The sequence below is a fragment of the Microplitis mediator genome, chromosome 8 (genome assembly GCF_029852145.1).
Source record: "Microplitis mediator isolate UGA2020A chromosome 8, iyMicMedi2.1, whole genome shotgun sequence".
NCBI classification, from domain to species: domain Eukaryota; kingdom Metazoa; phylum Arthropoda; class Insecta; order Hymenoptera; family Braconidae; genus Microplitis; species Microplitis mediator.
Genome location: NC_079976.1, coordinates 18,971,467 through 18,984,520, shown reverse-complemented (window position 1 = coordinate 18,984,520; position 13,054 = coordinate 18,971,467). Strand labels below are relative to the sequence as shown.

Below are 13,054 nucleotides of genomic sequence, written 5' to 3'. Positions count from 1 at the left end.
GAAATGCTACTACTACTACCATATAAGTGTTAATGGTTATAACTAATGCCAGTTCTCTAAGAACCCGTGTATTATTATTAGATGCTTGCAAAAAAAAGAATTTATATTATGGTACATCCACTGTCGTAGGCGAAGGGAATTACCCTTACAATTGTCATTACATGTTCCCAAATCATTATTCGATATATATATATGTATACGGAATTGATATAATGGAAAATAAGAAAAAAAAAATTTTAAATGGTAGGATTTAGCGCCGCAGACTGTAACAGTTATAAATTTTGAGAAAAATGTCCTCATGTGTGTATATATCATTCCTCCAGATATCTAGAATCCGCTAATAAATAAATGCATAATGGGTGAACAAAGAACAGTGATGTGAGTTATCATAGAGTATAACTGTGAAGAAGGATATATACACACTTACATAGTTCAGTTTTTCGCCCTACTTGTATGATTATAGACAGGGAAAATTACCTGGCTACCTTCATTGAGAATGGAGTCGATGATGGCGGCAGTGAGTTGCGGGGTTGGTCAACAACTTCCTTCTGGAGGGAGTGGGGGGGTCTAGATGCTTCTGCTATGACATATTGGAGAACGTAGGTGGGACGTGAAGATTTTTCGAGACAACTTCTTCTCTTTTTCGAGTGGGTCCGTTATTGAAGCTAGTGAGGGTTGTTTGGAGGGGATTAGACCCCTTATAGCGGAGGAGCCCTTCAATCAGTACAGTTCTAGTTTGGGCTTATCTCGTGAGTGATCTTGTTTGTTATGGAGTACCCAAAAGTGAATGCAGGACGTCGCCGTGGGTTTGCGAACCGATTTAGTCGTCTTCGAAGTACTTGGGTGTCGCCGTCACCCCCAAGCGTAAGCTCTTATTCACTGAAGACCGGGATTCCTGTTTCTCGATCTTCCGGCCGTGGCACTGGGGCCCGAATGTCTCCGAACAGGAGTCCATCTGTGTCAGGTGCACACACCTCACTGATGGTTGTTAGACCAAGGTCCCTAGGACCTCGTGGACGTCCACTATGTCCCCGCTGTGATACCGATGACATCCACTACAATACGGGAGAGTGTGAAGCCAACCTCGTCGCCCGGGTAGTTCGCAGAGTGGAAGCGGACGAGCGAGGCAGAGGAATAGGGCTCAATCTGAAGGAAGTCCACACCTTATTCAGCGACGTTAGGTCGTATGACCTCGTGGAGTTACTGCGACTGCCGCTGTTGTTTCTGCAGGCGGCAAGTGGGGAGACGAACCAACGTCTCCTGCTACTGGATCCCTTGAAGCAGGCGGTGCGTTTGACGGTGAAAGAGACCGCTGAATGGTTTGATCACATCCCCACGATGGAGTTACAACAGGTGCCACTACAAAGTTCTCTCCTCAAGGTAAGAATATTTACAGTGAAATTTTAATTACAAGTTACTTGAATAAGTCCTATTCTTCTCACTTTATTGATCATTATAGTTGGTGATAGATATGGACCATCGAGATTTCCTGGACTGGTTGGATCGGAATAAGACCCCGATCTCTATAGCCTTCCGTCTGGATGCACGCAGGAAGGAGTACCGCCGACTTGGTCTCGGTCCGGATGATCAACCTTGAGGTTATTATGGCGCGTTTGCTGAAGGTTCAAGGATACCTGTTAGCAATACGATTAAATCATGTGCATACATATTCAGTTGTATCAATAAAGAAAAACAACCAATGAACGGACGTTGTACTCATTTCTAGGATAAGTCACCCGATTCTCTTCTTTCCCTCCTACGTCTCATTTACAGCCCCGGATGGTCCTTCACTGCTTGGCGTACCTGGTAGCCAGAGGTGGTCCCCTGTTTCGCATGTTCGCTTACATTTTTTTTGCTTATAATTATTCTCAAAAAAAATTTGTTTCCAGACAAGATTTTACATCTCCTTTTTTTGGTTGATTAATTAAATTACGACATGGGAAGTAATCGGCAGAAAGGGAAGTTAGTTTTTTTTTTGGAGTTTTCACACGGAAGGTGTGAAGACTATGTGAATTATTATGTGTAGCAACATGGGTTATAGCGAGGTATCCTTTAAGACTTATAATAACTAATTGATTACCACAATTTTATACCGTAGCCGCAAGATTATAACCATTACTCTAAACTATAACACACAATCAGAATCATAATCATAAAGAAAAAATATAAAACCATCACCCTAGAAATTAAACTTTTAGTAGAACTTATATTATTATAATGGTTCACGAGTGTGATCCCCCTTTTTATCATTGCTTGAGAATTTCCTTGTTTTATATTTCCCTTTTAAAGGGGGCGAAACACACAGTGAAAATTCTTATAACAATATTTCCGTTCCCCTCTTACATAAGGAAATTATTGCTACTGCTTTAAGGGTTAGCGCATAGGTAAGATTCTTATTGATATATATATTCTTTTGATTGTTAGAATTTACACCTAGAGGTTCGATGTGATTGTAATTTTTTATACAAGTCGTGTAAGAATTGCCTGCAGTAGGGGACTCTTATATATATGTATAGTTTTAAAAGGAAAAAAAAGAGAAAAGAAAAACAATTTTTATAACTATTACCCCGAAATTTTGGGCACAATAAGATTTTTATTATACTGGTGTAAAAATTTTTTTTGAAGAGAGAAAAAGAGAAAAAAAAAATTGTTTTCTCGAGAATTATTATCCTCGAGGTAGTAGATAAACGGAAATAATTAGTTATTATGTAATATATTCTTCGTATATAAATTTATAAGGATTATCCGTAGTTCTAAACTACAATTATGAAAACAAATTCGTCATTGTAAGAATTTCTTCTTCTTTATTTCTTATTGCCTTAAATTCTGTCACACAGTGAAAATTATAACAACGAAGGAAGAGAAAAATAAAATTTTCTTCTCCCCTTTTAACATTACCCATCACCTTGAAACGAAACACACAGTGAGGTTACAATTGGTTTCTATCGTTGTAAGCATATATATTATTTTTTTCTTTACTTGTAACGATCATCTTATGTGGTAAGGTTCTTATTATAATAATATTTTTTGTGTATTTCATATATATATATATTGTAACGGGTTTTTCACCACCGGGGATCTACCGGAGTGAAGTCCGAATACACTTACGATTTTTGGCTACCTTGTTCAAAATTATTAAGTTGGGCGCCAGGTGATTTTAATATCACCAAATAAACAATTATCGAAATCGGCAGGGTGGCGGATCGAGGAAAGGTCAGGCACTTAAGATTACGATAAATAATTAATCAGAATTAACACAAAATAATTAGTCGTATATTAAACAGAAAGTAATTGATCGGTATCACAAAAATAATCGGTTACAACAAAATATAAATGCCGTTGTCGGCTTGATTCGATATAAACGAAATTAAAATTGCTCGTAGAATAATATTGGATCAAAACACGACGTCAGTTCGATTGTCGAAATAAAATAAACTTATTTTATTTTTCACACAAAATACTTGACGAATGACGTCAGAGTATTGTAAACGGAAAACTCGACTGCGGTACGAATGAGACACGGATAATCCGTAATTCTCAGAATTGCTCGGTGAAATAAAATAAAATATAAAATAATATTTTAGTTCGGTAACGCGTTCAATTCCACTATCACACAGTTTTTACGCGAAATTAATTACTTTATTAATTAATTATTATTGCACTGCACTCGCTTATTAACAAATCGGTTGTACACTTTGTTCAGCTTCGGGCCGAGGCTTCGGCTTGTTCACTTGTTCACTTAATCAATTATTGTTAGTCGAAATTATTGGTCGCGATTAATTGTTCGTTGATCAAACTCGGATTGATCTTACATGTCGTAATGCAAATCGATCATACGTCGGAAATCGAAATTGTTCGTTTAGTCGAGCCGAATTGTTCAGATAAAAAACGTGGCCGTTCAGTACGGCGTCTATCCCGGATCTCTCGTTTCAATCAATGCGTCGAGTCGATGGCTTGGTCAAAGTCGGAATCTTTGCTCATAGGTGTCACCAGAATTGGCTCACCGGATAACTATTTATTTTATTCAAATAATTCCAAACCTCGGGTCGATGTCGAATTTTTTCTCATGTTACAATATATAATTTGTATATAATTTTGTTTTTTCAATTTAAAATCATAATATGTAGTGAAGTTCTTATTGTAATAGAATTTTTTTGTGTTTTTTATATTTATATATAATTTTTTTTTCGTATAAATTTTTTTTTCAATTTTAAAATCATAATATGTAGTAAATTCTTATTGTATTAGAATTTTTTTGTGTTTTTTATATTTATATATAATTTTTTTTTGTATATATTTTTTTTTTCAATTTTAAAATCATAATATGTAGTACGAAATGTCGCCTTAAAAGAGGATTTAATTTATCATAGGAATCTAGGGCCAGGATGGAAGAAGTCTCCGTCACAAATGTTATGTGTTTGTTTGGCTCCAGATAAGAGTCTCTTCTTCGCCACCACTACAGTCCGCGATATCTATACAATCTGCCAGCGCGAAGTTGTACCTAAAACTATTGGCGCGTAGTAAATACTGCCGTACGTCTGCCCGAATGTTGCTGGCGGGTTGTCTATCTTCTAGATAAGTGAACAAGAGGGATACTAGGTTATTTGGCTCTTGTTTGGATAGCAATTGGTAGATGATATTTCGATCTTGTGGGAAACTGTGGGTGTGTCTGTGTATATAATCCGGGCTGGTTGAATCAGCCATGTAGCAACGTCCCTTAATCTCGCGACACCGTATAGCCCAGTCTGGGTTAACATACAATCGGCGATGTGGCAGTGATAACTTCCGAGTGAAGAGTACCACCACGATCTGGTGGAGGTACCATATCAACATGATTCGGCTGGTCATGTACTTTCGTATACTGAAGTCATGACCCAGCTCGTTTACCATCTCTTGAGTAGCGGCACAAAGTGTCGAGTAGGCTTCCATGTCTATTGATGTGAATTGGATATCCCTGAGCATCTCGGCGAACTGCGTCTCCTTGGTTTTCCATACGTTGTAGATTCTCATTACCCGTTGATACGTGTGGCGGCCCTCATGGTAAGTTTTCTTGGCTTGCGCATAGGTGGAGATGATTGTCTCGGCGCGTGGATATGGCATGTAGACTGTAATCCCCTGTAGCACCATGACTAGCTCCGTGTATTCCTCGCCTTCCTGCTGGATCACCGGGTCGAAGGTTGGTTGCAGTTGGTAGACCATCTCTCCGAAGAAGTTGGCATGATCCGCTGACAGCTGCCTCACATAATCCTCCATTGCTTACACCTTAAAAGAAAACTACATGGTTATTGCGTATTTAATCCTTGGCGTTGGTAAGCCAGCACGTCCACTGAGGCTCCTCCACGTACAGGCCCACGGCCAACCCAAAAGACCAATATGCATTCAGGGCGTTTCGTGGCATCGGTTATGTAATGAACTGATTGGTAGCAACGCATACATATGGTGTCTATAATTTGCGATTTTTTATCGCACTTATGCTTCAAAATGTCGCGATAAAGATGATCCACCTGAGTTCTAATATGGCGTTCGACATACACAAACTTTGAGTTGACGTAAGCCATCAAATCGGCGCTTCTGCTGAGAGCTGCCTTGCTACTTGGAAACACATTGGTGTCCGTATATTTTATAACGAATAGTTGGGGGTGTTCTATTCGCACGAGCTGGTATCCGCACAGCATTTGACGCCCCTTGCGTAGAAACGCGAACGTAACGTCCCGACTTACCACTGTATACACCACTTCCTTATTCTCCTTGCCATTTTTACTTTCGCCCGTTATTTTCGCAGCAGGGCCATCGTACAGAACTTGATACCGGTCGTTAACGCAGCCGTCCGTGGGTAGAGGAGACCAGAAGGTGTTTCCTGCGTCAATATCGGAGAAGCTATCGTCAGCCAGGGGACATACAACGCCAGATCTTAAAAGTGCTAAATTTTTATCGAGATCTACTTGAGCATGATAATCTCTTAATTCTACTGTCGCGTACCCCTGTACAACAACGTTATTCCAGACCCCATAGGGATCCGAATAATTCACCCCGTCGCAGGCGCCGTTAGGTTCGATTTTTCCGGCTAACGTGATGCTATGAGACGATGAAGCATTGGACTTTAGACCGACAACTTGAGTGTCTAGCCCAATGTGAACGATTCCTGTTTTATGGATGCTTTGGCACTCGTCTGCCCCGATCGATTGTAGATAGGTGTTTTCTGCACCCTTAACCATTGAACTATGGCTATGAATTCCGCAATGAGTGACGGTTCGTTCGCAATGAGTGACGGTTCGGTGCTCCACAATCGTATCCGATGAGTGCTCCGGCTGGACACAGAAGTAGTGTGAACATCATAGTGAAGATGGAGTGCCAACCTCGGGTACTCGTGGAACGGCGTAACCTGTTTAATAATTTGGGTTTCCGAACCGGGGTACTGGGGGCTGAAGCGATTTCTTGTGGGTTCTCGTACTCGGACTCCCACCCCGTTATCTCGTCAGGAGGCAACAGTGGGGTAGCTTCTTCTCCTTGGGCTTCCTCTCGAGCACTATCGGAACTGAATGGACCCAGTAATGATGGAAGGGATGCTGGCTCCCGGTGCGCGGCCGCTTCCTTTTCCCACGTCCATGGCAACGTACACCCTCTCAACCCGTAAAGAACGAGGTACATCATACTCGCTTCTGAGATACCCGAATGATTCTTTTAGAAGCCATTTTTTTGCCCGATGCACGTTATTCAGGGCGCAATGGTATCTTTTACCTAGCTCTTTACCGTGGAAGAAACAGTATTTTTCTGCGCACGGTAATTGTCCTATAGGAGGCATTTGTCGGGCTAGGTCATGCACTTGGACTCCCGTGATATCTGTTAGGAACTTGGACACCTCGACGCCGAATCCGTAAACTTGCGTAGAAGTTCGGGCCAGATGATGTATACGCCGATACGATAGTTCTAAGTCTATCCCCCGAGCTTCCCAAACCATTCCGTGTAGAGCAGTTCTCACGATACTACGCCGGCGAGTTTTATACGACATATTATATAGGGAGCACGGATAGTCGACCATCCAGTGCTCTTGGTTGGGACGCCCGATATCAAGGACCGCGATTTCCTTCGGCACAAGTAACCCGTTGTCATCTTCGAAACCTAGCACGTCAATCACGATACATGTTTGATGGGGGTGATCCCATATCATAGTTCTGCAGAAAGGACTTGATGGAGTGCGATGACTTCCGGACATTTTCCTTCTGTAAAAGATTACGATCTCTTATGTAGCGGACCCTCGGTCATTCATTACCTTATACTTTGTGTAGGTGTCGTTATTTGGGAGACGAATTAAGGAAGGTACAAGGGAGTAATACCAGAAAAATGTTAAGTGATAGTAGGGGTAATTTATTTATTAGTGCTTATTATTGTAATCTATAATTATGGGTATATGTGTATGTGTAAAAAAAAATATTTGGGGTTGATGTAGTTGTGCGTGACGTTTTTAGGAGTTCGTTTTAAGAGATTACGATTCGGGCCACTAAAGAGGTAACTTCTCGACAAACGGCACAGCGAGTTAGACTGGGGGCGCACACTGTGCAGGCCACCAGGTGACCGCATGGTAGGAAAGCTACCCCCAATTCGTTGCTGAGACATATTTTGCATCGAATTCGGTTTCTGCCTTCCCCATCTGCTTCCACCGTCGTTTCTTCGGGTTCCGCGCCGTTCCCCTCTTCCTCAGGCGCGCTGCCCTTTTCTTCGAGTTCCTCGGCAACCTGTCCCGAGTCCTCGGAGTCTTCCATATCAGTCGGTTCGCTCATCTGATTTCTTACCCGATCAATGAAACCCTGCCCCTTTACGGCCCATAGCAAATAACATTTATGAAACCATCTGGCGTGTTCAACCCATGGGTCATCTTTCTTGATCCAGTCCTGTAGTCCTCCACCACAATGGTAGCACAGGACTTAATCCTTATGACCAGAATACCAAAATCCAGCCTTGGCTAGCCCCTTTTTACCTTGAGGGCTAGACGTAGGCCAGTCGTGGAAACTCTCTAACCTCCGGTCATAGACGGCATATTCGGTATGCATAGGTGCTCGTGGTTTACTCAAGTTCAAACGTCCGAGTAACAAGGATTGAGGGACCACGGTTGGGTCCCGAGGTTCGGGTACGTCGGGAATAATATAATGATCTCCCTGCATAAGCGAACTACGATACCCGTTCGGACCGAAGGGTCTAGTGAGTGTTGCCTCTATTCCCGGTATGTTCTGAATAAACCGACAATTAGGCTGCCAGCGATAGTGACTGGCCGCTGGATCTTCGCCTTCTTCCCATAGACCGAACCGCGATCCGCACTCATGACATCTAACTTGATCCCCGATGCCGAGGTAAAATAATCCCGCGGCGGCCATCTTTCGAGGTAACTCTGGAGGGCCTGCCCAGCCGACAAAACTTTCGAGTCTCGATTGTTCAGAGGCGTACCGTATGCGATTTGGGTTCTCGTCTCGTGGAACTGTTGCAGATCCCAATATTAACCCCAGGCGTTGCGCCATTAACCTTGTGAGTCGTTCACGGCTCTGCGTTATCACTGCTGCAATTATTATTATGGCTACTGTTAGTCGATTTTCTGTTTCTTTACTTCACACAGTACGAGGGGGGGGGGGGGGTACGAGGAAAAACAAAAAAATATAACTATTTTTGTAAAAGCTTAAGGAACAGAATAGGGAACGATTTTCCCGCATTTGTATGTTGTGGTTACTGTTGTTATAATTATTATCATTATTATTTTATGGGTTATCATTATTTTTATTATTAAACTTATTTATTGAAAGTTACGAACGCGACAACCGAAGATTGTATGATAATTATCACACGATATTTTATCTTGAAACGCCCTCCCTTTTCCCCACTATCCCAAGAATGACCTTGGATTATTATTACTATTATTGTTACTATTATTTAATAATTACTACTATTATCCATCTGTCCTCTTTTTATTCTTCGTCACTACTGTCATCCTCCTCATCGAGAGGTTGTATGTGAGAGTAGGCTAAGCGATTCGGATGGACTATTTTAAATTTGCGATCTATTTTTATTCTGACGTTGCCATCCGGCATGATTTCCATTACTTCATGAGGCCCGTCGTATGGCAGCTGAAATTTCCCCTTTTTATTCCCTTTTAATAAAAACACATAGTCGCTTGGGTGGAACGATACTTCCGTTGCCCCGCGATCATAGTATCTCTTAGATCTTTCTTTCGCTAGGATTAAATTTTCGCGGGCTAAAGATTGGACATCGTGGATTCGAATAGTCAAATCAACGATAAAGTCTTCATACGTTGGTGTTGGGTCCTCTTCTGTTTTACTAGATGGTAACCGAGCAGGTCGCCCATAAATCAACTGGAAGGGTTGATAACGGGTGCCTTCGTGCACACTAGTATTGTAAGAGAAGGTAGCCAACTCCAACCATTCATCCCATTCCTCTTCCTGATTCGCAAACTGTTTTAAATATTCGACCAATGAATGGTGAGAACGTTCCAAAGAGCCGTTAGACTGCGGGTGGTACGCGGTAGTACGGTAGCGTTTTATTTTAAATATTTTTGCAAATTCACGCATTAATTTACTTATAAGGTTGGCGCCTTGATTGGTGAGAATTGACTTGGGGGATCCGTACACACAAATTACACGTTTGGTAAAAGCCTTAGCAATCTCTTCTGAGGTCGTTTTTTTCAATGGAATTGCGATAACTAATTTTGTTAGTAAATCCTGGACCGTTAGAATATATACACTAATGGAAAAAATTAAAGGATCAAAAAAAAAATTCTAAATTTTTAGGCGATTTTCAACAGGCTCTAACTTTGAGAGAAATGGTCGTACAAGAAAAGAAAAAAAAGGAAATTGTAGCTCCAATACGTTTTAGTTTGGATAACTGACACGATAAACAGTTTTGAATAAACTTCTGTATGTCGACCTTCATGTCCTCCCAGTAATACCGTAAACGGACGCGATTAAACGTTTTCGTGACACCCTTATGCCCACCTACGGCTGAGGCATGAGCTTCTTCGAGGATCCCCTTACGGTCATTTTGATTGACGTATTCTACTATCCCAAGACATATAACCAGAGTAGTTTCCGTTCCCACAAAACAACCCCGTAGTATCGCTAGTACTTGATTCCAAGTTTTTCCGTTTATAATTCGAGATTTAGTGACACTTATAGCCCGCAAATGTAATCGATCTAACGTGTTAATTAATGTACTGCGTATCCATCTCCAACTAATAACTTCTTGTGAATTTAATATTACCACTATGTGATGGCGTTTTCCTACTCGCACCAGAGTTAGACTTTTAGCTTACAAATTTTTGAAACGAGGCAGTAGCGATCGTTCCTTCATTCTTTTCGATCCCTCATCACACGGTTCACCCTCCTCGTTTAAGAAATAAAGATAGTTGTTTCTCTGCATGTAAATGTGATCTCTAGTTTCTACCACCCGTCGCGGCATACCCGATCGGTTTCTTTTCAATTCGAGTTCGTCTTTATCTTCTTCGTCCGATTCGTGCTCTTCGGATTTCCTTTCTTCGTCTTCCTCGCTATCGTATCTGCGTTCGTCTTGCCGGCGAGACAGCGTATTCTTCAAATCCTCCTTCGGTGAATCTCGCGACAGATTCTGAGGGCGGTTTGACTCGCACACGGGCACGATTTTCTTATTATCTCGTTCGGAATTTTTCTTTTCTTCGTTCTCCCTTAACTTTTTATTCGTAAAATCGCCCCGACTACGTGTTCGTGGGACAATTGGAGTATCGTAAGATGTCGAGGGTTGCAATTGGTCGGCTAATTCAGCCTTAAGTTTTGCTGATTGGGCCCGCGTGATTACCAAAATTTGGGGCTCGCGATTGTCCATTGCTATTTCTTCATCCGTTCCGCTATCTTCCGTACGTGCTGATACACTAATATCAGGTGGGTTTCGCGATAACGCGTTCGCATTAACATTTGTTTTGCCGGCCTTGTAAATGACCTCGAATTGATACTCTTGCAACTTCAACCTCCATCTGGTGAGCCGCGACGTTGGGTCTTTTGCCGTCTGCATCCAAACCGACGGTTTATGATCCGTGACTAATTTAAATGGACGCCCATACAAATACGGCCGAAATTGGGACACAGAGTGTAATATCGCCAGTGCTTCTTTTTCATACGTACTATATTTTTGCTCATTTTCGTTTAAAACGCGTGATGTGTATTCTACTGGCTTATCCTTCCCGATAGGACCTTGACTTAAGATCCCGGCAATGGCTATACCTGACGCGTCGGTCGTTACCATAAAAGGTTGAGTCTGGTCAGGGTATTGTAACACCGGCTCTTCGCATAATTTGTCTCGTAGGGTTTCAAATGCTACTTGTTGGCTGTTGCCCCATTCAAAGGCCATGTTCTTTTTTAGTAAGTTCGTTAATGGTTTTGCGATTTGAGAGAATCGATGGATAAAACGCCGATAATACCCGGCTAATCCTAAAAATTGACGTATATTCTTTTGTGTGCGAGGGCGAGGGAAATTTTCAACCGCGCTTATCTTGGATGGGTCGGGTCGTACCCCTTCGGCCGATATAATATGACCCAAATAGATGACTTCTCTGCATAGAAATTCGCATTTATCGGGTTGAAGTTTTAAATTCGTGGCTCTGAGGCGCTTCATTACGCGTTTCAATTTTACGGCGTGTTCTTCCAGCGACCCCGCGTATATAACGATATCGTCGAGGTAAACGAACACTTCTACTCCTTGGAGCCCCGATAGAACTATGTTCATTATACGCTGGAAGGTTGCAGGGGCTGTTTTGAGCCCAAAAGGCATTCGCGAAAATTCAAAATGTCCAAACGCAGTCGAGAAAGCAGTCTTATGGCGGTCTGCCGGATCTACTTCCACTTGGTGATAGCCCGATTTTATGTTCGTGTGCGTGTGTGTGTGTGTATGTGTGTGTGTGTGTGTGTGTGTGTGTGTGTGTGTGTGTGTGTGTGTGTGTGTGTGTGTGTGTGTGTGTGTGTGTCGATGTAAACTTCTCATATTTTTTTGGTGAATGAACCGATTTAGATGGTTCTTGCGGCATTCGAAAGGTATCTTCTGAACATAGATTTTCAAAAAAAATTTAGACCATTTTTACGTTCTGGCTTTAATTAAATTTAAATAAAAATTTTTAGATATTTTTTTTTTGAAGTCTCGAATTATTTATTCACCACAGTGGGCGAATAAACTGTTCGACACTTCTTATAATCATATTTAATTAATAAATTAATAAATCGTTACTTTGTTGGCGATATTATTTTTATTCACCGCCAACAATGTAACGGAAATCTCTTGCGATAAGAGAGTCGCCGTGGCTCGCGGATAGTCTAAACAGATGACGATGCATGAGACCCGGGCCACGACGATTCTCTTATAGGAAACCTGAGATGCAACGTTAACAGTTTTGATAATGTATTATACCAAGAAGCGACAGAATCAAGTCAGTCGATCACAAGATCTAATAGAGCTAAGAACTCTATACAAATCCGCTGGCTTGATCCTGTCACTCGGACTTTGAGGCAAAATATATATATATCTATCCGTATTTTTTCAAAATACATTTTCCTTTTTAACTTTGGGCGCCGCTACTGGCAGCGCAATATTAATACACACCTCATACTGGGCGCCGTCCCCAGCAGCCTAATATTCTCACCTGCTTTGGGCGCCAACACTGGCAGCCCAAGCACTTCCTTCCTGACTTCCAAAATTCATGCCGAGAAGCCGAAGGGCAGGTAAAAAGACCCAATTACGTCGGTTCCTTCGTACAATCCATGAGGATCTCGGTCGTTCAGTTCACCAACGCCGCCTAGAAATTGTTGCCGAGAAAGTTCCTCTCGATCCAGTGACGTTGGTTATTCCAAATTCGGGTATCGCGTTAAGTGAGGTTCGTGAGTTATCGAGCTCTTGTGTCGTTGAGCCATCGAGCTCTTGTGTTGTTGAGCTGTCGAGCTCTTGTGGTGCGGTCCAACAGCTGGAGTCGCTCGTCCTTACAGAGGAACCGAGCCTTCAAAGCTCTTCCTGTCCAGAGGAGGATTCACTGGCGAAC

The 13,054-nt window shown here is 42.0% G+C and overlaps 1 protein-coding gene across 1 annotated transcript; it reads right to left on the bottom strand.

Annotated features, from left to right (window-relative positions):
* Positions 1-7,922: 7,922 nt before the first annotated feature.
* Positions 7,923-8,510, bottom strand: LOC130673882 (baculoviral IAP repeat-containing protein 2-like). Its single transcript, XM_057479096.1, has one exon. The coding sequence runs from the start codon at positions 8,508-8,510 to the stop codon at positions 7,923-7,925; it is 588 nt and encodes a 195-aa protein (XP_057335079.1).
* Positions 8,511-13,054: the final 4,544 nt, after the last annotated feature.